The following is a 27,494-nucleotide window of genomic DNA, read 5'->3' as shown; positions in this document are numbered from 1 at the left end:
ATTTTTTTTCTCAACAATATTGTGACTTTAATAAAAAACGTTCATACTTATTTATGTACGTCAATATTATTAAAGAATTTATTTTATTGTTTATATAAGTTTTATTAAAATAAATTTTAAATATCAATGAAATTATTAAAATGATAAAAATGTGATAATAATGAAAATATTCAGGATACATAATTTTTTATATTAACCTTATTATTCACTTTTAAAAAAAAATATAAACCAATAATTAAAAATGATTCTTATGGTTTTATTGTTCTTTTTTTTTTTATAAATTATAATTTATAAATATTTTTATAATATCAAAGATATAAAATATAATTATAAAAAAGTATATAAGTTAAACTGTACTAAATTGATAAGTTTCAACACTTTTTTAAAATGAAGTGAGAATGGAACAGAATAAAATTATTTCACAGGAATTTCAAAAAATATCATATATTTTTATTTTTTTCCTTTCAATTAAATACCTATTTTTATTATATTAATAAAAAAATTTGGACACTACCTTTTTGAGTTTTGAAGGGTGTTTATAAATTTTGACTTTCAATAATTCTTCTTTTTCTCTTTTTTGTAATTACAGAATAATACTTTTCTTTAATATATAGTTAATAAGATTATTTCTTCTTATTCTTTTTTATATTATTTTATAAATTATACGTATATGCACATATATATTTATAGCATACACAAATAGTAGATCTATTATTTAAAACATATAATCGATTTTGATACATAATAATTTTTACTTTTATCATATTCCATAAAAAATAAGTAAATTATAAATTTTTATTTACTAGTTTGTATTGAGTAAAAGCTATAATAACAGCATTCTGCTTATTTTTTAAACATTATAATTAATGCAGTAATAATATTAATAAAAAAAATAAAAAATATATGTTTCTGAATGAATTATAAGAATGACTATCAAATAACACAATTCTAACTGAAATATAAATACTTATTTGTAATATAAAATCCTAGTATTACATAAAACATATATATTATAGTATATAAATAATATTTTGTTAAGAAAAAAATTGTTTTTACTTATTAATAATATTAACTTTATCCATATTTCAAAAAATATTTAATAAATTTAAATGAACATAAACATTCTTATTTTATATTACAAATAATTAATATATAGTTCTTTTGAAGTATATTAGTTTAATATATATAAGGCTCCTTTAAAAAAATACTTTTATGTTTTATAATGTAATATTTATATCGTTTATATATTTCATTAATATTGTGTATAAATTACAGAGATATTAATACGTATGTTTTCTTATATTTCTTATATTTGATATGTTAACTTAATAAATTATTTAATTTAACTATAATCATATAAACATATTGCAAGTACATTAAAAATATATTAAATATTATAAAGAAATATTAACATACATGGTCTTACGAACATAGTTATGATTTTATATAAAAGTCCAATAACAAAACCGTAATGTTTTGAAATATATAAAGCGCCTTGATAAATATTATACTTTATTAAGTTAAACGCTGATGTAAATATTAAAAAAAAAATTTTAATATTATAAATAAAAAAATGATATAAGAACAAAAGAATATCCACTACAAAATAACGTTAACTAATATTTATTTTAGCAATTATAAATCTTATTGTACTATATAAAATTCTACATCGTTTATGAAGAAAAAGACAAATCATTACATATATGAAATAATAACAAAAACATATTTTTCTTTTATTTTATTTTTTAGTTTTTTTTTAAATATATTTGATTATATGTTAAATATATTAATTTAATTAAGATATAACTTATAATTTATATATCATACTAAACGTATATAATCGTTAGATAATTTAGAACAATAAAATATATATAAAAAAAAAATAATAATAATTTAATATTATTTTCTAAATACATTGTATTAAATGTTATAATATGTTAGAACTCATATGAAATATAATATCATAAATAAAGTAGAAGTAACATATACATAATTGAAAAATATTATGATATTAACATTCGAAAATGTTTTATTATATATTGAAATATAAACACGTACCATAAACAACATTGCTAATAAGTTGTATTCTCTGTAGATTATTATGATAAATATTGATTGAAATATTAATTTATATTTTTGTTATGCTATATGTACAAATGAATTCAATAATAAATTTTACTAAAGCAATTAAGATAAATATTATATTATTTGTATTTTTATTTTTAATACATAATAATAATTATTCTATAGTATAAACATATTTACTTTTTCTGCATACATTTATATATCGAATATAAATATATATATATCCCATTATGAAGGTTCTAAAGAAGAAAGTAAAACTTTAACTTCTTTATATAATACAATGAAGAGAATTAGCAGATTATTTTAAAATTATACGATATAGTGCATTCATGGAATATTATATTTATAATTAAAATAAATTTTTTGAGGATGTATATTTTTCATTTAACAAATAAATTCATATTTCCATATACTAAACTTCTTTTTAGCTAAATGTCTTTTTTTATTAAGTTAAATTTAAATTTTAGTAATATTCGTCAAGTTCAGTTTATTGACTAATATATATGTTATTGATACTTATGATAAATATTAAATGAAATAATATGAATGGTATTATTTTAATAATGAAAAAAATAGTAATAAAATAAAAGAGAAAATTATATATCTTATAAATAGTTAATATTTAACTATTTATAACATTTTTAAAGACCCAAAGAGATTCCTAAATATATATTACAGTATAATGAGAAATCCATATGAGTATGTACTAAAATTAATTTATTTTTTTGTATAAAATATCATTAGAATTACATAAGCTTCATATTAATAAAAATATAGAAAAGAATATTCTTTTCTATAACTATTTTTTAGTTACAATAAAGTGATCCTGTTTTTCAAAAAATTATTATATTTTCAATTAAAGGATTTAATTTGTAGTGTACTAAGCATATTAAGTTATTTTAATATTATCAAAATATATAGAAAAACACTTACTTAGTTATGTTTTAAAATTCTATGTATGAAAAAAAAAAAATACGTCACATATAAACATATTATATATTTATTTTTACTTATACTAAAATTAACATGTTACCAATTTAATTATTTCCAATTTTGACACATATACTTATATATAATGGCATCCGGAGATCCAGCAGAAAATGTAATAACTATTTTTATGTTATAATAATTATTTGTATTATTATATTAAAGAATCCTCCATTCTAGAAATGATGTAGAAATATATTCCATGAAATTATGTTTTTGAGCACTTACATATTAAAATTATACTTTTTTTCTTTTCAGGAAAATTCCGTAACATTATTTCTTAAATATAAAAAGGAATTTGAAGATGTTATCTTAGATATTTATAACAGGATGCGTGGGGTACAAGGTGAAAATCCTGGAAGGAAATGTGCTCTAATCGAGCAAAATAAACCTAATTTTGCTACACCATGCCAAGAGGTTGGTAGATATTTAATTGAAATAAAGGAAAACTATAAATCCGATAGCTTCAAACGTTGTAAATACTTAAATTATAGGATAAATTCAGATGATAATTATAATAATTCAAGTTGGTTTCAGGGATATAGAGATTTTTCGTCCAAAACAGGAAATATATGCACAGACGAAATAAAAATTATTCATCAAGATGTTTTAAATAAACTTAAACAATTATATAGCTATTATGATAATTTCAGCACATTTAATGGTAAAGACAATGACTCCGATGGTAATATTTGTGAAAGTGTTAGAGAATGTTATAACTTTTATAACAATAATTACAAAGAATGTCAACAAAATAGCAATGACCCTTTTTGTGAGGAGTTAATCAATTTTAAGAATGCATATGATGATAAAATGAATAAATTCACTCCATGCGAAGGTTTGCCAAAAATATTACCACAAATAGAACAAACTTCAACACAAATATTACCACCTACAGAAGATGTAGATTACGTATTTGTTCCCATTTTAACAACATCTATCGTATTACTAATGTCTTTCACTATATTTTTTTTTATATAAGGTCAATAAGAATTATACTTAAAATTAATAATAATTTATCACATATAGAATAATTTATTTTCACAAAAATTATAAGCATATAAAAATTATATTTTTAAATAAATATACATATATTTTGATGTAGTTTACTCCACTGAAATCTTGGATATATTATCGTTTACGAAAAAAAAAAATTATTGAACTTAACAAATTTCAAGAAGCATTGAGCGAATCCTTACAAAACCTTCATGTAGTAGTAAATAGGAATTGTGAAGTAAGTTCTCATAATATAACCTATCAACCTCAAGGAGACACTTGATGTAAAATTAACCTTTTATGTCATTTTCAATAGAAAATAAAATACTTAGTGATATATATGTTACACTTATGTACAAATTCATTAAAAAGCAATGTAAACAATAAATAAAGAAATGAATATATGTCTATAAAAATTATTCAAAAATAAAGATAAAATAAATACGATACTATTTTTAAAATTAGTAGTAGAAAATTCCATTTAAACGAGATTCCCCTTAGAATGAAATATAAATAATTTTAAAACTTAAGCATATAACACAAGACGTTAAGGCAAAAGTGGATATACTTATATAACAATATGAGGTAGCGTTTATTTTCTCAGTATAACAGAATAAAAAACAACATTAGAAACAACACCAATAATAATATTATATAAATAAAAAATGTAAAACCTTGGAATAAAAACATTAATCAAAATATAAAGTATATGTCTACTTTTTCTTTATAACTTTATTCAAAATTTTTATTATTTGTCCACTTTCAATTTAATATTACTAAAAATGTTACACATTATGTAACAGTTTTAACGTTTTTTTCTTCTATTGATATATATTATATGTCATATTGTTGAAAGGGTATTTATGATTGGCGCTAAGGTAGATGAATTCTAATTTTAATTGTATTCAAATGGGAAAAATCCTAACCATTATTTTATAATTCATAAATATGTTCTGCTCTAGCATTATTTTTATTTTTTTTTAACTACATTAATACCTTATTCTATATATAACATACATATGATTAAAAAAATTGATATATGATAAATAATAAAAATAGTGTACCTACATTATAAATTTTTTGATAAAGTAAATTTTAGTAATAACAAATAGTATCTAAATGCCTATGTTTAGTTTTTATTTTCTCCATATAGAAAGAAAAATACAACAAATATTCCCATAAATATAATAGCAAGTAACACGTTTATGTTTATAGAATCTGAGAAATAGAAATGTAATTCTTATTTTATTGAGTTTCCAGATAGAATCCATTTCTATATTATCTACACAATTTATTATCTATACGTTCAAATAAGAATAATAATTTTGAAAAGGAGGATTTCATTTCTCATTACATGAAATTTTTAGGCACCATGGTAATTTGTAAATTGTAAACTTCGTGTACTCACTCATTTTTTTTATTGTATATAGTTACATATGTCTTTAGATTTTACTATAAATGTGAATTTTAGTTATTAACAATGTATAATATATTTTGCACTATACTTAATATTGCGTTCAAAATAATAAACAAAAATATATGTAATATTGAAATTATAGAAAATTATTCAAACAATGAAATATTCATATAGAAAGGATAAATGAAATAATTTTAATGATAATGAGGTACAAAATTTTATTTTTAATTATTATTTCTTTACAGTAAGCATAGATTTAATAAAAACAAAGTTCGGAGAACATGATTCATATATCTAATTATAATAAAAGCAAAATTTATTCTGTTATAATTGTTAATTATTGCTTTTATTTAAACAAAAATTATTTATTAAAATATATATTTACATACATTGTCAACCACATATGTGACACATAACAAAAATAAAAAATAAAAGTAATAAAGTAGTGTTATCTTACAACTTCATTTATTTAATATCTACTTAATATATTTTAACCAGAATTAATCTATAAAAAATATTTACTTCTAAAAATTCGATATATACTTAATTTAATTTTTATAAAGAAATAATTTTAGTGCTGCAAAGGTTGCTTTCATTTATATATTAAAGATATAAGATTTAAACAAGAAAACATTAACAATTAGAAAAATGTTTTTATAATTCTAAATTTATTCCTTTTATCTTTTTTTTAAGTTTATATATAAAAAAATGTTTTATTTTCTTAAATCTATGAAGTATATTTTTTTCTTTTTAAATAATAATTGTTTGTATATTTAATAATATTTATAAACTTATATAATAAAATAAGAATAGAAATGAAATTAAAATATAATCCATAAGTTCTTAACTAAGAATCCTATATAAAAGGATATTACTTAATTATGTGTTTATAATTTTACTTTTATTCGATGTAAGGAAAATTAAAATTCTAATAAAAGGATTTTTACAATTGATATAATTTATAACTCATTTCACTTAAAACATATTATATATAATGAATATTAAGTTCTTTCTTAAGTAAAATAACATATATATATACATCAATACATCGTAATATATTTACTATCGTTCTTTTAATATAATCCAAGATATACTTATTGTTAATTTTAAAATAATACACTTTCTTATTTACCTGAACAAATAATAATTTTAGATTAAAATTCACAAAATAGAAAGAAATATATTTTATTACAAACATTAATTTCTAGGGTTCTAAATAATTATCCGTATTGTACTATAATACATAAACTTTTGAGCATAAACCCATATTTTTTATAGAAATATATTTAAAAATATAAATAAATACTTTATGCAATAGTAATTATTAAGATACAATAATAATATCTACTCAAATTCAAAAGCATTAAAATATTTAGATTCAAAAAGAGCAATGAAAATATATTTATGTTGTGCTTTAAAAACACCATTTATACGCATATACATTTATAATATTTTAGAAATTATATGTATTCTCATTAATCAAATCATAAAAAATATTACGCTTATTACTTTATATTAAAATTTTCATTACATAAACATATTAATTTTTTATTATTCATTTTACGCCTTTATTAACTTAATTTTGTTATATTTTTCATTATTTCTTAAAATCTTGTAGAACCCTACTATAAGCATAACAGCTAACATAACCATAAGTACGCTAAATAATGCTATAATAAGATAGGACAGTACATTGTCTCCCCATGCTTCTACATTAACTTTCAATTTATTCAATATTCCATCGTTTGTAATGCTTTCCCATGCCTCTTTCAAGGACGGTAAACTTGATAATATGGGTATTCCTATTCCCAGCAAGAGAAAAATAAAAAACATAGCAATTCCAATGCTATACTTTCTAAATCTTATTTTTCTTAATGATATATCACAAATTCTCCTGTTTCTTTCAAGAAAATTATCGTAATCTTTTTTTTTAATCCATTTTTTTTCAAAATGGAAATGTTTTCCATCAAACATTCCATTATTATAATCTATAACTTCGGTATAGTATTGTGCCTTATTTAATGAACTTTTATTAGATTTTTTGTTTTTATCTTTTTCTCCTTTTTCATTAATAGCTATATCCTTTTTTTTGCACTTTGTATTGTTTTTTATATTTTGTTCTAACTCTAAAATATTTGAATCCTTATCCTGCTTACATTTTGCCAGTCATCGAAAAGTTTTTATACCTAATTTTCTGCCAAGTGTGTACTCTCCATCCATGGATTTATTAAACGTGTTCTAAGAATAAAAAAATATATAAATATGTATATCATTTTTAATGGATAAATAATTAATTATATGAAACAATATTAATAATAATAGAACACATAAAATATGAATAATTTAAATACCCTTCAATGATAATATCATACCACATTATTTTTAAAATGACATATCCCAGTTAAAAGGATAAACGCAAAAATTTTAATAAATAAAATTGACTTAACTATTTGTTCCATTATAAATATATTTAATGCTCTAATATACTAAGGAAACAATTAATAATAATATAATATACTTCTAATGATAATGGATGCTATATTTATTTTACAAATATTTTTTTGTTATTGATTTGTAACAAATTAATAAAAATTATATAACTATAACTCCTGTTACAAAATATACAGTAAACAAATTATAAATACATATTATAAAATTTTAATTTTAATTATAAAAGATTATCTCTCGTCTATATAAGATAATATAATTTTATTCATAAATATTCAAATACTATAGTTTTATTATTTAATGTAGTGCACTAATTAAGTAATTCTTTTTATTAATTTTTTCCAAAAGAAAATAGAAAACAAAGATATATATGATTTCGAAATATATCTAAATGTTGAATTTATATAGAATATATAGCGTAGAGAATATAGATAATAGAATGCTCTATATATGAATACTATAAGTACAATTTTTATGGATGCTATAATAATAATAATACTAAGAGTATAAACATTTTATTTTAGAAGGAACTCTTATTGCTCATAAAAAATATATATTATTTTAACAGTATATTAATGGTAATAATATAATGATAGAATTATATTTTGTTTTATAAAAATAAATACAGAAGCTTTAGATAATTCCTCAACCCATACAATCCTTTATAGTATTAAATGTATAAACTGCAACCTCATATATGCAGAAACATATATTATAAATACAAATAAAAATTGATTTTTTAATATTATACCATAATTTTTGAATATTATACTTTTTAATTATATTTAATATATACCACTATTAATTAAAGAAAAATCTTTGCATTCAACTACTTAATTTTTTATATATTATTTTTAATTAATTTTTTCTTACATAAGATATACATTAAATAGGAAGAAAAAAAATAAATAAAATAAACATTGTCAAAATAGTAGTATTTGTCTTTTCTGTGAATATATTTATTATTTAAATGGACTAAAATAGTTTAATAAAATTTAGTAATATTAATTAATAAAAAAAATATATATGTATTTCTTATAAAAATTTTTATTATCTATATTTTCATTTTCAACATACAATATTCCCATACACATTAGCCTAATTTTATATAGGTCCTATGTATACTTTTACAAAGAAAAATATATACATTGGTCAATATATTGACTAAAAAATACTTTTCAAATCTTATATAAATGATATAATTAAAATATATATTAATATTTTCATATTATTTTCATTTAAATCTGCAAATAATCATATATAAAAAGTAAAATATAATCATATAAATTACTTGGGAAAATGTTACATGGAAATTCTTATAAATTAGTATTATTTAGGCAAAACTTTACCACAAAAATTGTGTCTTCATTTTGATATAATTTAATAGTATTTATCAAAAGTATAAAAAAATATTATCTATTTATAAATCATTTATAAAAAAATAATTCTTTTTTCATTTTTATTTTGTTTATAAAATTTATATTATTAATATAAAAAAATTACTAATGGTTAATATGGACTATGTAAACATATGTACATCTATGAAATTGTATTAATTTTCAAATTAATATATTTAAATACAAGCATATAAAATAAAATTAATATATAAATATTTAAATACATGTGATTATTTTACTGAAAAAAGAATTCATTTATGTTTCTTACCGTTAGTAGTAATTTTTATTTTTATAGATATATAGTACATTCTTAGATGTCTACAATTAAGGAAAAACAATAATAAAAGGAAAACTACTTCAATGTACTATTTATTGATATATAATTACATTTAATTCAGTAAGGTTGTCCATTAACGTTGTAAAAAATAATGAAATATATACAGTATATTTATTTATATATTTTCAATATAAATTAAATTTAATTTTTTTTAAAAAATTGAATTAACTCCTAAATTATAAACAATAATAGAATAAAAAATGGTTTTAACAGTTCACTTTAATAAAAAAAATACCAAATTTAGAGTTTTTAAGCAATAATTGATAACTCATACACAATAAAGTTATTATTTTTTTATATATTTATTTTTTCCCTTTCAAACTAGGAACAAATAGTTAAACAATTAATAAAAGAACTATTATAATATGTATTATTTATAACACATGTCTCATAAAACCTAATTTATAAAGTAATTAATATGTATTTTTAAGTAAATATATATATATATATTTCAATGCAACGAAATTCATGAACTTCATGTAATTACTTACAAAGTCCTGTTAATTTTTTATTTTAAGGTAGTGAAGCATATTTTTTGAATTATATCAACATATAATAATTTTAAATTAGAAAAAGTGAAATATTAAAAAATACTTTTTCATATAGTTCAAGTATAAAATAATATAGGGCTTAAATGAAACAATAAAAATTGTACTATAATAAATTCCTTTTAAGATGCATATATATATTTTCTATGAAAGTATATATAAATACATAAATATATATTTTAAGTCATAATATGTAATGTAATGAAATAATATTTTAAAATACATTTTGAAGAAATATAATACATTCAAATTCAAAAAAATCTAAGAATATATTTTTCTATTGTTGTATATCAAAAATTCCTTGTTCATATAGATGCACTTCAATAAAAGTAATCAATTATGAGAATGTTTAATAGATATATAACTAAAGATAGAAAAGTTATTACTTCACATTAATCATTTCCTTATAGAAAGGTTCGTATTTCTTATTGTTTATTTTACCTTTTTTTAAACTTAATTTTTTCATATTTTTTAACTTTTTTATGGTAGTAAAAAACCCCTAATAAACATGTGACACCTATTATAAAGATGGGAATGAAATATATCAGAAAACCAAAGAAACCGGTTATATAATAATGTTTATCTATATTAGAACTGCCTGAACTCCCCCCTGTTACATTAACAGCACATTTGAAGAAAGAACTAAAATGAGATTCTTTCAACCAATCATATAGAGGTTTCAGCATTACTTGTAGGGATTTCGCATTTCCTACAGCTTGGTACTCCAAAGATACAGAGATAATATTCAAAACCTTAAACAAACCATTTATAAGTCCATAACCCACGAATAAATCTAGTAAAAGTAATATGGATAACAACAAAACAAAAAATATAGGTAAACTTAATCGAAATCCGTACTTTTTACGTATTATTTTTTGGTAAATCTTATTACTAATCCCCCTGTTGTTTTTAAGAAAGTTAGCATAATCAAGTTCTTTGAATATCTTTTTTTCGAAACGGGAATATTGTTCTGTTTCAAATATACGAGAATTATTTTTTTTAACTTTTTTGTGCCTTTTTATATTCCTTGATAAACTTCTATTTGATTGTCTATTTAATTGTGCAAATATGTTTTCATTATTAGATATATCTTTTCTTTCTGTCATATCATTATTTAGTATCCCTTCTTTTAACCCCATAGTACATGAATCCTTATTATGTTTACATTTTGCTAATAATCGATAATCCTTTGTATTTAATTTTTTGTCATTTATATAGTTTTCACCCAAAGATCCATAAAATGTCCTCTAAAACAATAAAGTATATACTTATAATTAAAAAGAATCAATAATATTATGCTAAAAAAAAGTATTAATAAATATAAAGCACAAGAAAAAGGAATATTTGCAAATATCATTAAATAATATTAACATACAGTTTCATTGCTTAAATGGCATATCCATATTAAAGGTATAAACGTAGCAATATTAATAAATATGATTAACATAATTTTTTTTTCCATTATATAAAATTTATATGTTGTAGTATGTTCAATTAAAAAAAAACTACATTCATGTAATATACATTTAATTGTGACACTACTTCTATTTTTTTAATTTTTTTTTATTCTGTTCTTATAAAAAAATTATGTAACAGAAATATCAATAATACATTTTATAAAACAGAAAGAAAAAAATAAATGTTATAAATTATTTTAAAATTTTTATTTTAATTTTATTCTCTAAAATCTAATTTAATTAAAATAATTATAATTTATTTTAATTCATACATATTTAGAATATATAATTTTGTTACATAGAATAGTAAATAAATAAATGTTATTATTAATTCTTTTCAAAAAAAAAAATATATGTTTTTTTTTTTTTTGCTATTTGTAAATATTGAATATATCTATAGTATAGTATATAGAGAATATAGATATAATCTATTGTTATATTTATTAATAGAATAATTACTGATATTACTGATTTTACTATTTTACTATATATTATTATACTTTCATAAATATCATATATTCCAAAAACTATATATTTTTCATATAAAATAATAGTTGTTTGAACAATATTATAATAGTAACAATAAATTAAAAGAGTAATAATTTGTAAAAAGTTTTCATCAAAGTTTGATACATACTTTAGTTACTCTTTAAATACATATATTCGTTTATATACTATAACATATTTAAAAAAATTAACAACGTCCTACATAACATATGAACATTTTACATTTTAAAGGTAAACACAGGATTATTTTTTATCCGAGTACTGCTATTTTTTAAAATTCTAATTATTAACTTCATTTTATATCATAATTCTTTATGTTATTTTTTAAATTCATTTATATAATATATTTTGTTTTTCTTAAATATATATATTTAGAAGAAATATTAATATAGCAAAAACAAAAAAAAAAAAAAATGAAAATTGTTTTATAATTTTTATTAGAATTTGATTAAATTTTTATGTGCATTCTTCCAAATATTAATATCTATTCGTCTATTTGCAACTACACTTATGCAATAAAAAACAAATGCTTTGTATTCTTCATGATTTAATAAATATATTTTATAAAGTACTTGCTTTGTGATTAAAATACAAGTATTAATCTTAATTGGACCGTTCAAATGTAAATTAAAAAATAGTATTTTTAAAAAACATAAAACATAATCACTTGTAAGGCACTTATATAAAACCTATTAAAAAATTGTATAATTTATAATTAATAATTTCATACGCATTATAGATTAATGTTTAAATTAAAAGACAAAAAAAATTATATTTTTTATAAAAGCAATATAACATTTATATGAGTTGACTTATACATATATGCTGATTAACTTTAATTTAATATTATATAATTAAAATAAAGATGAAAAAAAATTTCAAAAATTTTTGAATTAATTAATGAAAACTATTTACAATTAAGCACATATTTAATGTCATATTACTACTCTGGAAAACTCATCTATAGACAACAAATGAAAATTAACACAAATGCATAATTTTTATTCATATATACTCCTGCTATAAAAAAATATTTATTTAACTTTAAAAGTTAAATATATATTATTTAATTGTTAAATATATTTCATTGAAAATATATTAATAACATTTATTATGCATTAATACTTTAAGACTTAACCAAAACAATCATTTTTTTATTCTTATAATATAACGCCAGATTAACAGAGATACAAAAATATAATCTCTTAATGTATTTCCCAAAAAAAATATATTTCTTTTTTATCCACATTTTTTTTATTATAGAAATTTAGATAATTTTTATGAGATTTAATTCTAACAATTAATTTAATTCAAAAATAATACAACAAAAGTATCATAATTCAATTTATTATAAAGCATTATAAATTTTAAAATTAATAAAGTTCTATTAATAATGTGTTCTTAAAATCAAAATAATATTAGTGTACTTTGACAATATCATAAATAGGATAAATATATAAAAATTTAATAAAAGCATTCTTATATTAAGTTTTAAAATATATATTTCTTAAGTTCTTTTACATAAATTATCTATTATATGTATATTTAAATAAGAAATACATGTTAATTAAATAGAGCACAAACTTTTAGTTTTATTAAATGAAGAGTAAATTGAAACATCTAAATTAAAACTAATATACAATATGTTTCTTTAACAAATTTTTAATATACTTAAATTCTTAAAATAGAAAAAAGAAAATATATGATTGTTATATATTTAAACTACCTCGCTAGCTCCATTAACATATTGAATGTTACTATAGATATTAAATTTAATGAATACATAATTCTTATTATAAAAATTTAGATTAAACATATATACACATATTTTCTTCCTATAAAGAACTCATATTTATATGAATACTCAGAAATATCAATTTCTTAGTTTTATTAAACACAATATTACATATATATATATATAATGTTAAGACAGGTTAATAAATAAATTCAAAATATTACATCACAATAGGAAAAAATATATAAAAACCTGTACTTTTATAAATATTTAGTACATATATTTTTATCCTTATTTATAAATATATATGCGTATATTATATCTTTACCTAGATAAAATCTACATGGATCTAATAAGAAAATATTTGAAAACATTATATTATACAAAATATTATATACTTTTTTTATTTGCAAGATAAACATTTTCCCTTGCAGCAATACTTTTACACATATGCTTTAACTAAATTTCCTTTAACTACAAATTCGTATAAGAAGAGTTTAACCAATACATGAATAACCATAGAAATACCTAATATAACTAGGAATAACGAAAAACATGTAAATTTATCATAGATTTCTAAGAATAAAAGTAATAAAATTCTTATTATTGAAAGTTTTACTGGTGCAAAAAATGTTAAAAAGATTCTTTCACAAACTACATATATTAAAATTTTTTTCTAAGTAGAACAGGAACATTTTTTGTATTATATATAAAGGAATAAATTCCTTATAGAGTGGTTTTTTAAAAATTATTCTACTGTTGAAAAAGATTTATATATGACAAAAGGATACTTCTTGACTAAATCTTTTTGATTCAGCACTTGAATTATATTTATTTGACTATTAACTTTTCCTATCATACTCTGATTCTCAATTAACGTATTAATTTCTTTAATGAATGTATCTCTTTTTATGTAACATTTTTTAAAGCCACAATTTTGGTTTCGATCGAATTTTCTAGTAATAATATACTTGTTCTTGAATTGAATATTCCATCTTCACAGTTTTTATTATCTAAATATTAATTACATATACTTTACAAATAAAAGAATATATTTTTAATATTCATAATTTGATAAATTTACTTAAGCATTAGGTAGAACTTTTTTATTATCATATATATATATATATATTTATATTATTCACCCTTTTTGTGGGCTTAAAATAAGGATAGTGTTCAAATATTTTTTTTTTCATAGAGATGTTAAAATATTTCCTTTATTAAATATATTTTGTTTATAATTTTATAATTTTAAAAAATAATTATTTCATTTAAATTATTACAGGAATTAAAAACTTATAAAGTTCATAATATTAATAAACTAATTCTATTAAAGGGTAAAATTTATATAAATTCATGGAAGACATTAATAGTTAACATATAAAATAATTTTAATATAATTAATTATTATAGCTATATATCAAATTTATTATCATATGTTTTTCCATTTTATCAATATTTTATTTTTCATTATACCATAAATAAGTAATAAATGAAAGATTCATATATATATACTATTTTCCTTTATTAGAAAAAAAAAAAGTATATTTTTTTCGATATTCAATTATTGTTATAATTGAATGAATATTACAATAAAAAATTACATAAATTTATATATGAAGTTGTAAAAATAAAATAAATTATTATTGATATAAAAACCATTTTTAAAAGAGTAATACTTAATTTTTTTTTAATATATTATAATATATGAAAGTGATATGTTTATACTACTAATATCATATAAAAATATTGTTGAATCTTAATTTTATTATTATTTAATATGATTTATTTTATTTATTTAAAATTCCAAAAAATACAATTGTTACAAAATTTATACATTTAATGAGTACTAAAATATATATATAAAATAGTTTTATAAGTACAAAAATATTCAATATATATGAGTATTGTAATATTTTAATTATAGCCTTTCTAGTTAGAAAAAATTATGGTAAATAATAACATTTTATTTTGAAAATATATTAAATGGAAAAGAATGATTCTTATAATTTAATTTTAATATATTTTAATAAAAAAATTTTGTAAATCCTCTAGATTTCAATATTATATAATATTAAATGATTATAATATTATTATATTTAACAAAAATAATTCTTTAAAATTCTTAGATAAATATATTTGATAACAATGTTGGAAATTAAAAGAACAAATATGCTATGATTATAAATTTCTATTTACACAGTATATTCGTATTCTTATGTAATTTGTTCATAACACAAAAAAAATTTTGAAATTTTTTTTTGTCTTATATGCAAATAAGTTATTATCTCATATATACCAAGCAACATGAATAAGACATATATATATAAATCTAAATAATGGGTTTACTTATTTCTTACTATTTTTTTATTTCTATGTTCTTTTAAATTATTTTTTTTTTTAAGCATATATAATATATTAGTAAATTTACATTCACCCTATCGATATATAATAAGAGAATTATAAAATTCCGTTTTTTCTTATTATTAAGCCTAATTTCATTTTTTGTCACTCAAAATAATATAAGTATTGTACATTATTGTCAAATATTAGAAATATCAATAAATTATCTAAAACTTTTGTTGATATTAATAAAATGATATAACAATAATAATTTCATAATATTTTCTACATTATATACATCCATGAAAATTAAATATATTCATTAATTACTAATACATCTGCGCATAATTTTATGATATTACTTTATATATAAATAATGTTACAAATAAAATAAATATTAATAATACAGCGCAAAAAAAAATAATTTATCATATATTAGTATTTGATTAAAATTCACTAATATATCATTTTTAAAAATTAAAAAAATTATAAAAACGTATATTGTACACATATATATATATATTTTCTTATGGTAATATATTTTAGTCAATTTTGAAAAATTTCACTATATCTTCAACGAATGATAATAATAAAAAAATAAATGATTTTAACCTTCCATATAATTTTAAAGAATTAGAATCCCCATGTTAGTAAAAAATAATAAATAATCCTCATTTCAAAAATATATTATTTTATTGTATATTCATAACATCCAATTTATATCATAAAAAAAAAAGAAAAACATCTATTAAAAAGTATTAAGTAATAAATATATTTCATAATATATTTCTAATAAAAATTATTTTATACAATAAATTCTATGTTTTTTTTCTTAAGTTAAATATATACAATGCAACATAATACTTTCAATTTTTTCCAATAAATACAAAAATGTACACTTATTTTTTATAAAAGCTAATCATATATTTCTCATATTACATACACAAATAATCATCTTACATTACAAAAATACAAAATATTGGAAACGAGCATTTTTCATTTAAAATATAAATTCTAACAGTACATCAATTAACATACATTAAGTTTTTATTATATATTAATTTTAACCCCAATACATATATTCCACATAAGAATCTATTTTAATGAACAAATATATATATTAAGCAATAATATTTAATTATTCTGAAAAAAATTTATAATACAAAATGAATATATTTAAAACTTTCGTATTCACAAATATATTAAGAACATAATTTCTTATTTTTCGTAATAACCTTATACGATGTACACCTGTGCTTCTATGAAATTATTTCAATTATAACTATGTTTACAATAAATATATATCTAAACAAATTATAATTATTACTTCATATAAATAATTTCCTTAAAGAAAAATTCATTCTACTCATTGTTCTTTTTGTACATTCATTAACTTAAATTTTTTATATTCTTCATTATTTATTAAGATCTTAGGTATAGTTGTTATAATTACGATAGCTAAAATAATAATAAGTACTCCATAAAATATTGAACAAATATAGTCTTGTACTGCAGTAGGATTAAAAAGAAATTGTTAGTATCCCTAGAAGCTGCTTCTGTAGAGGCTTCAGCAGCTCCAAACCTTGTAATATAGGGAATCCTATTCCAAACAAGAAAAAAAGAAAAAAAACAGCAACTGCAAATCCGTAACTTCTAAATTTTATTTTTTTAAAATTTTTATCACTAATTCTTTTATTCTGTTCTTGGAAGATCTCATAATCATTTTTTCTAATCCATTTTTTTTCAAAATTTAAATATTTTTCTATCATACATTCCATCATTATAATCCGTAAGTTTTATATAGAATCTCTTCTTACTTAATGATTTATTGGGTTTTCCATTTTTCAGTATTTCCCCTTTTTTATTATTAGATTTATCTTTATTTTTACACTCTTTATAATTTGGCATATCTTTTAATACTACAATATTTGAGCCCTTACCCTCTTTATATTCAGCTAGTAATCTATAGGTTCTTTTTTTTAAAACTCTACCAAGAGTGTAACTCTCATCCGAAGACTTGATAAACCCATTCTAGAAAAAAGAAAAATGTAAATATTTTTTATTTAATAGAATAAATAATTCCATTATAAAAAGTAGTATTTATAAAAAAAAAAAAACACTAACAAAATATATACCCAACAATTTCCTTATATAATATTATCATACCATGTCATTTATAAAATGGCATAACCAAGTAAAAAGAATAAGCATAGAAATTTTAATTAAAAACGGAGTTTTGATATTTTGTTCCTTGATATACATCTTTGATATTATTAATATATTTGGAAAAAAAAAAAAAATAATAATATAATATATTTAATGATGTACGTAATATACTTACTAAAAAAAAAAAAAAAATTATTATTTCTTCGTAATTACTCAATGAAATGTATATAACTGTAATGATTTTTACAACATATATAAAAAAAAATATATACATTTAAAAAGGTATTATAAAACGTTTACCTTAATAATATTCATAAAAAATACACTTTCATTAAAATAAAATGATTTAAATTTATTAGTAATTATTCTAATACATTATTTTATCATTTCATTTAGTGTACTAATTAAATAATATTTTTGTGAATCTTTTCATGATAAATGAAGAGAAAAAATTTCATTTCCTATTATTTGAAAATATTTAAGTTTCGATATAATATAAAATGTATACAGTATATTTATAATAATGTATTACTATAAAGGTTAAAACAATTTTTAATTTTAATTATTTTTTCATGTTAATAATTTTTATTTTATAAACATTATATTCTGGATAAATAATAATTTTTAATAAAATACTAATTATCGTAACATTATAATAAAAGTAATAATAATCAAAAAAAACAACATTCTGTGTTATGTAAATTATAAAAAAATTGTTAGTTACACTTTGGATACATTCCCACTTTGTAATCTATAATACAATTAAAAAATATTCTTTATATGCTACCATTTAATATACGAATAAATATATATTTTAAAATCACTTATATATTTATTTTTTTATTTTTCTATCATATTATTTCAAAAATATAATATTAATTTAAGTTTAATTTATACCATTATTAAAAAAAAAAAAAATTATATTCAGGTATTTAGTTATTTTATATATTTTTAATTAATTATATGTAATTAAAAGAAATATTATTGAAGTAAAAAAAAAAAAAAATTAGAGAGAAAGGGAAGGGAAAATTATGTTATAAAAATATTTCATACATTTTCATTATATAAAAATATATTAAATGGTAATGAATTTATTAATAATACACAGGATATAACATGCATATAACCAATGAAAAAAAATAACAATATAATATACTAATATATGTGATACATTACTTTTTCTATTAAAAATTTTAAGAAGAAATTATTCTTTTTTATTTATTTTTATAAAGGTGCTAGGTGAGAGGAATATATTTTACTGCTACGCTATAATAAATCTACATAAATATATAAATAAATAATATTCTATTAAACGAACTTTTAACAACAATAATATATTGTGCTAAAATTTTTCTAAAACTTATGCGTTATTGAAAAGAGAACATTAATTGTAATAATATGATGAGCACCAAAAAACATTGTAAACATCTGAAATATAACTTTATACTACTGTTCTGAAGAAGTACTATATTCTAAGCGTGTATATAAAAAATTAAAAAAGAGTAAAAACAAATAAATTTATAGGCCTATTTTAAAACTACAAAAATTAACATTATTATATTTTTATTATTTTATTGTATATATATGTATATATATCATATTTATGAACACACTTATTTCGTTACTTCTTCCTTTTCGCACACTTTTTAGTTTTCGTTCTTTTATTACAGATAATGTTACTATATAATATATACAATAAACTATTTTTTATATATACCAAAATATAAATATAAACTATAAAATCACTATAAAACGTAAGTGCAGTATATTTTAAAATTATGTTAAATTAGATATAAATGGGCTTTTTCTTTTTTAGTAACACTAATTATTTATAAATATATTTTTTCTTCTTTTTAAACAATATATATCTATACTTATTTAAATTATTTATGTTTTATTTATAATTTAAATATTATGAGAAATTATATTAATTTCCTTGTATAATATTAAAATTTCTCTTTATTGTATTTATATATTATAACATATTTGTGTTATCATACATATACATATATATAATAATTAAATTTACATATTTTTCATATTGTGTCGTTATGTATTTAATACATATCAAAAAAACTTGTTATATAAAAATAAAATTAAATATAAAAATATTATAATCATATTTATACAAGTTATATGATAAAATATTTACAAATTATAAAATATTCACTTTAATATTCAATTCTATAGAATTTAATATATTGTCTGTATGGTTACAGCTATAATTTATTTATGTATATCTATAAGTTTTGCCTTAGAAATATGAAAAACTCCTTAAAAAATGTCATTTTTTTTATTTTTAATATAAATTGTATGTTTTACTGTTTCTGAAATGTCGTTATTATTCAATTAATACACACAGACTGTTAGAGAATTCTGAAAAATAAAACCCGTAATATAATAACATATATATGTGTTATACAAAAAAAAAAATAAATTTTGCATAAAATTACAATTTTTCAAATATTAATTTCGAACTTGTACAAATTATACGACTAACAAAAATAGTTGGCTACACACAATTTGTTAATGAGCCCTATGAAGCTCTTAAATCTTAATGATTTCCATTATTTATAATGCATTCACTCTAGCAGTTAAACAAATGAGAAGAAGCATATTCTAATAATATTTAGTACGATTTTATCTAATAATTTCATTTATATTTATTGTATTATTTTTTATATTTTTTCGTTTTTTCGAAATACAAATTAGTCCAAATAAAAATGATAATGCTCTAGTACTATTCCCTTAATCTATTACAACAAGAAACTATTGGTGCAATTGTGTTATACTTACAAATATGTATTTGTGTTAATATTTTTTTACTTCATCTGAAAAATAATTTTACCTTCAATAAAAATAAAATATAAATTTTCTGAATTATCTATATGAACAAAATAATAATTTAACAGGTCATTCTTCCGAAAATGATCATACATTTGTATGTGACAATACATCCTATGTATAATATTGCACTGTAAATAAATATAATATATAAATGGTCAATAATAATAACCTCTGTGCATAAAAAATAAATTTTTGAATTAATTGAAGTATATCAAAAAAAAAAAGAGTTTAAAATAATTTTTTTTACTAATAATAACAGAAGATTAATAGTATATAATATTATTTCAATAGAAATATAAAAATTACTTATATAAAGACTTATATATATTCTTTTAAGAAGATAAAAAAAAAAATGTTCAATTAAAAATCAAATAATTTATTAAAATTTATAAATTGTTAATTAGAAACAGAACATATTTAAAAAATCATTAATTTTAATTTGATAATATCCATCCCATTGTTCTACACACATATATAGGATACCTATGAATTATTGTAGGTACCAGATCTTTATGATTTATATTATTGGAAGTGCAAGGCAAATTATTAATTTAATAGTTGTAACGTTAACAAGAGATGTAATTTATAAAAGAAATTATCATTAAATTAACTAAAAATTGGTAATAAAAAGAATTAGTTATAATTTAATGTATAACTAGATATATATAATTACATTTATACTGTTATGTTAAAATAATGAGAAATTTAATAATTCATGGAACTCAAATTCTGATATATTAGTGTTAAAATCACAGATTTTGATAATTAATCAATTATAGATTGAACGATCATATATAATGCAATAAGATTAAATGATATTAATAAAAAATTAACAATATTATAATATGTTATACTTAATAATATGTTGATAATTATATTTCATTACATTATTTGTCAAATAATATATGAAGACAAATTCCCCATATAATATTATGTGACTATATATTTATATGTATAACTAAAAAAATACCCGTAATATTAAAAGATATTTATAAGAAAATACATGTATTTATTATTTTTTTTAATATATATTTTACTTTAAGTATGCTTGTATCATTAGAAAATGTAGGTAATTATAAAATCTAATACGAAACACTATGAACTACAAATTTAAATACATAAGTTCCTTTTTATAATACTATATATCACAAATACTAAATTGTTACTTTATTCTTATTGAAAAAAAACAAATTATAATTTATAATTTAAAATAATTAAATAAGTTAAATAGAATTAATTATACACATATATTCAGTTGTATCCTGTGGTACTTTTTATATATATATATTTCAATTTTATTGGTTCAGCTAGTATAAAAACTTCACATGTTCAATATATATATATCAAGGATAAATATTATTTTTTACAATAAAAAAATAAATAACATAATAATATTACTTTGATGGAATATTCAATTATTCATATGATTATTTATTAATTTTTAATTGCTTTAAATTTCATGAATAAGTTCAGTAATATGCAATTAATTTAATCATATATTAAAACAAAATAATGAGAAATGCAGCAACTGAGAAAAAAAAATAATAATTCATATTTTTGTTAAACATCTAAACAAAAAATATTCATATATTCATTAAACATTTAAAATAAAATATTCATATAATTATGAAAAAGTAAAAAAAAAAAAACAATAAAGAAAAAAGAGAATGTATGGTTACATAAATATTTTAAAGAAATTAAAGCGAATTTATTGCAATACTTTTTTAATTCTTTAAGAAAATTATTTTTTGTTTCAAGATAATACATACGAACCAACTGTTGCATGTTATTTATATTGTATTCTTACCATATATATAACACATTATAATACTAACAATTTAAATATATAATATATTAAAAAAAGTTAAATTATTTTTACTTGCATTATACACGTATATTATTATTAATCATAATATATTTTAAAACGATGTTATAAAATATAATGGATTAAAAAGAAATGAAATTATATATCACAAAAAAAAAAAGTTGTACTTAATTAAATTCAAAAATTAAAATTATAAGAAAACAGTTATTACTTAATGCAATAGATTCACTAAGAATGAATTTAATAACAAAATAATTTGGGCGAAGTAATTATTTACAAAAATTTACTATTAATATACATATATTTTTTTAATTTACTAATAAATCCCTATTTCATATATGCGTATTTTAAATGAACAATAAATATTGATAAAAATATACATAAATTATAATAGAAAGACCTATTCTTCCCGTAATACCTTTAAAATATTCTGTAATTTTATTTATTCATGTATCTTAATGCATTTAAAATAATACATTAACGTTTTCATTTTGTATGGTAAAGTGATATTTATTAATATTGTTGAAATGACATATTCATATAGTTACTAAATTTAGAATTAAAGAAAAAATAAATAACATATTTTTAATACATTTACTAGAATATATCCCTATATAATTGCCGAAATATTGTTTTGAAGCTTTAATAGTCCTTATGTAATTTAATGTAGTACATAATTCATTATACTTCGAGATATAATAATGATATATTTTATTACAAAATTATAATTATTTATTCTGTAAGTATATTCTCGCATTCGTTCAGTTTTTGAATTAGTTTGAAAAGGTATATATACTTGTTAATATATCTATAATACATTTTATTAACTGAAATTTCGTCCAAATGAAATCATTTACATAAAAAAGTTATAATAGACATGTACTATAAAAAAAATATATATAGATGTAAAAATTTTAAATATTTCAAAATTACACAATTTTCTAATTTATACGATAAATAATTAACTTTTATAAAATTCATATATATATATGATTAGGTTCCTTAGGTACTTTTAATACTAAGTACATTCCATAAGTACAGGAAAAATATATTATGCCTTATATATTGCTGTTTCTTCTCTATAGTACAACGTACTAACTATAAAAAACTATTGAAACTTAAATATCTATGGTGGTATAAAGAAAAAATAATTAATAAAAGTTGCAAAACAAAAAGGAAATATATTATCGTTAATAATAATGATTTGTTTTATATATTATTTATTTTCGGAAAAGCAAAAGAATAAAAAGAAATACTAGTATTAATATTGACATTTGTAATTACATATATATGTCTTTTTTAACAAAAAACAAGGAAAAGATGCAATACATAATTTAATGATATATATACGGATTAACTTTAATATTACTTTCTGACATAACATATATATAACGTTTTACTGGTAGTTTTTTGTTTTTTTCTTTATATATATTATAGAAATATTATACACAAATATATAATTAAGCTCTATTTAATATCATTATGATTAGTATATATCCCCAGTTTTGATATATTCATTTAAGTTAAAAAAATATAAGATGTATATAAAGTATATAGTATTTTATTCAATTATGTTATAGTTCACACAAACCTTTTTATGTAGTTTATAATTTTCTAATTTTTTTTTAATAAGATATATTAATTTAGAATTTCATTATTGATATATGGTATAAATTCATAGTTCTATTTCAGATTGTTTTTTACATTATACTAGAATACTAATATAGAATCATAATGGAAAATTGTATAACCTCGGTAATATTTCTTATTTTTCGTATTATTATATTTATGTATAAATAATTTATTTATTTTAAAAAAAGTGATAATACAACTAATATAAAATGAATACTTAAATAATTCTTAATAATTCTCTTGAATTTAGCATTTAAGTGTTAGTGGCTATTCTTATTTCAGATTCTTTAGCATTGACACTTTTAAGAATACAACAAAATATCTAAATGATATAACTAATTCCTTAAAAAAAGAGACAAAAAAAGAAAAATTTAGGGAAGGATGCAAAGGTTTAGCTAAGTACCTAATTCAACATAAGAATCCACCTCCATATCAAGATAAAGTAATGTGGGAAAAAATCTTATATAGTTGGGCAAAATCTTACTATTCAAAGCTAGATAAACATGGAGGATGTCCTGTGGTTATGGAAGATAAAGATTTAGCACTTTTAGATTTAAAATATGAAGCAGAAGATTTCTGCGAAGAAAAAGAAACAAGAATAAAAGCAATAACTTGCTTTAACAATGGAGATATTGATAAAGATTACTGTGATGAAAAATGCGCAAATAAAATTAAAGAATATAATGCATGGATTGATGGTAGAAAGTCGTATTTCAATGAGAAGGAAAATATGATTATAAGTAAATGCAAAAAAAAACCATCACATTTTCCAACAAAAGAATGCAACATACTAAAACATAATTTATTTAGTACGTTTTCCATATGCAATGGTAAGCGTTCAGATACAACTGTACCAAGTGCACCTCAAGAAGAAAACACAGCCCTAGAAAGAGAAAGTAAAAATGCAGCTTTTAGTACATCTAGTCATGAAGTTTCATCTGAAGAAGTAGCTAAAAATCCAATTGAAGAGCAAATTCAAATTGAACACGATGATAAAACCGATCAGAAAACTCAGTATGCTTCACAATCTGAACCTAAAGAACTATTGTCAACAGAACCTTCAAGTACACTATATAACACTGGAGAAATTCAACATGTACAAATTGCACAAGTTGAAAATTTAGAAACGTCACTACAACCTGAAGATGAAGATCCATTATCATTAGAACCTAATATATTACAACATTCAGATCCTAAAGGGTTACTATCACCTCATTCCTCTAAATCTCCTCAGTTGTTTCCTGAAGTATCAGTCTCTACCTCAGGTTTTTCAAATTATAATGAGCCAACTAAAACTATATTTACCATTAATGCTACTTATTCTTCTATTTTTTAAATAACTGCAATATATAACATATACATTTAAAATACAATTACAGATTCAAAAGACCATACAATTAATTCATATATATCTCCTATTCTAATAAGCTTCCTATGTGTTATTGTATTTTCCCTTTTTACTAAAGTAAAATAGAACTTAACAATTAGAAATATGGTAATTATTTGTTTACCGTTATAATTTATTTTATAAATATCTATTATTTATGTTATAGTACGCTTTAATAGGATTGTTCAAAAAAAAAAATAAAATAAGAAGACAGGTGAAATTTCTGAGATTACTAGTACCTTCATTTTCTAACAATAAGAGTAAACATTTTACAGATGATAATTTAGAAAACCCTATATATGATGATGAAGAAATCATAAAAAAAATTAAAATAAATGAACTTACAAAAAATGTAAATTTGTCAAGGCGACAAAAAGACAGATCCAAAACCATAATAGAAGTACATATGGAAGTACTTGAAAAATGCAGAAACGAAGATTGGGAAAACAAGAAAGAAGCATTCTTAAAGATTTGTCTAGATGAGTTCACAAAAAAGGATTATAGAACCTATCCTAATTTAACAGATGATGATCTAATAACAGAAAATATTAAAAGTAGCAATGATATTGAAAAACAAAATTTTCTATGGAATAAATGGATAGAAAGACATAGATATCTTTTTTCAAAATTGAAAAAAGAAGACTGGTATAATAATTTGAAAAATGAATGGAAAAAAGAACTAGCATATATACAAGAAATTGAAGAATTAAAAAAGAAATCTCCTAATGAAAATCTCAAAATTCCATTCTTAGAAATAGAGAAAAATCTATGGAAACAATGGATATCAGAAAACTGTAATATTATAGAACAATATTTGGAACAGGAATGGCTTAGGGTATTAACAGAGAAGTTGCAGAGTATATCAGAAGAATGTGTAAGTGAAGAAACCATAAATTATATATCATTAATAAATATAGAAGAATTGCAGAACAAAGAAAATTGTAAAGAATCATATAAATATATAAAAAAAAAATTATTGACAAAGCTGTGTATCCTTGTGCTTATGTCAATATTAGAAGAATGTACAAAAGAGGTGAATTTTGATAATAGGGAATCATACTTGAATAGTTCAATAAATGAATGGAAGGCAGAAGTATATTCAGGTAACAAACAAGAAATTACAGAAAATATAACTGAATATAATAACAATGATATAGAAAATAAAAGAAATAAGGAATTACATGCACATATAGGGAATGACAATTTCAGGAATGAGATAGAAGAATGGACAAGAGAAAATGACTTATATGCAAGTTCTATAGTTAATGATGGAACAATTAAAAAATCCCATCATATAGCAGAAAGATACACTTCATAAATTCATAGGTATACATCTAAAATATATTTAGATCATATTTAAAAAAAAATTCCGCTAAAAAA

At 18.8% G+C, this 27,494-nt stretch overlaps 4 protein-coding genes and 2 pseudogenes across 4 annotated transcripts, besides 2 other annotated features; 2 read left to right on the top strand and 4 right to left on the bottom strand.

Moving 5' to 3' along the window:
• Positions 1-3,160: 3,160 nt before the first annotated feature.
• Positions 3,161-4,351, top strand: PmUG01_13061700 (PIR protein; the record flags this gene model as incomplete). Its single annotated transcript, XM_029007608.1, has 3 exons — positions 3,161-3,187; positions 3,331-4,014; positions 4,178-4,351. The coding sequence occupies 3 exons, from the start codon at positions 3,161-3,163 to the stop codon at positions 4,349-4,351; spliced, it is 885 nt and encodes a 294-aa protein (XP_028863980.1).
• A 2,694-nt stretch (positions 4,352-7,045) lies between these two features.
• Positions 7,046-7,944, bottom strand: PmUG01_13061600 (fam-m protein; the record flags this gene model as incomplete). The annotated part of the gene is made up of 2 exons (XM_029007607.1): positions 7,046-7,636; positions 7,858-7,944. 2 exons carry the CDS (start codon positions 7,942-7,944, stop codon positions 7,046-7,048), a joined length of 678 nt encoding a protein of 225 aa, XP_028863979.1.
• Positions 7,945-10,652: 2,708 nt separating this feature from the next.
• PmUG01_13061500 (fam-l protein) lies at positions 10,653-11,677 on the bottom strand (the record flags this gene model as incomplete). Its single annotated transcript, XM_029007606.1, has 2 exons — positions 10,653-11,462; positions 11,591-11,677. The coding sequence occupies 2 exons, from the start codon at positions 11,675-11,677 to the stop codon at positions 10,653-10,655; spliced, it is 897 nt and encodes a 298-aa protein (XP_028863978.1).
• A 2,679-nt stretch (positions 11,678-14,356) lies between these two features.
• On the bottom strand, positions 14,357-15,110 carry PmUG01_13061450 (annotated as a pseudogene).
• Positions 14,357-15,110: a sequence feature (Plasmodium exported protein, unknown function, pseudogene).
• Positions 15,111-17,623: 2,513 nt separating this feature from the next.
• On the bottom strand, positions 17,624-18,519 carry PmUG01_13061400 (annotated as a pseudogene).
• Positions 17,624-18,519: a sequence feature (fam-m protein, pseudogene).
• Positions 18,520-24,829: 6,310 nt separating this feature from the next.
• Positions 24,830-27,432, top strand: PmUG01_13061300 (STP1 protein; the record flags this gene model as incomplete). The annotated part of the gene is made up of 4 exons (XM_029007605.1): positions 24,830-24,850; positions 24,978-25,992; positions 26,107-26,192; positions 26,281-27,432. The coding sequence occupies 4 exons, from the start codon at positions 24,830-24,832 to the stop codon at positions 27,430-27,432; spliced, it is 2,274 nt and encodes a 757-aa protein (XP_028863977.1).
• Positions 27,433-27,494: the final 62 nt, after the last annotated feature.

This window comes from Plasmodium malariae (genome assembly GCF_900090045.1).
Source record: "Plasmodium malariae genome assembly, chromosome: 13".
Taxonomy (NCBI): domain Eukaryota; phylum Apicomplexa; class Aconoidasida; order Haemosporida; family Plasmodiidae; genus Plasmodium; species Plasmodium malariae.
The sequence above is the reverse complement of the archived record's forward strand: the minus strand, read 5'-3'. Positions and strand labels throughout refer to the sequence as shown.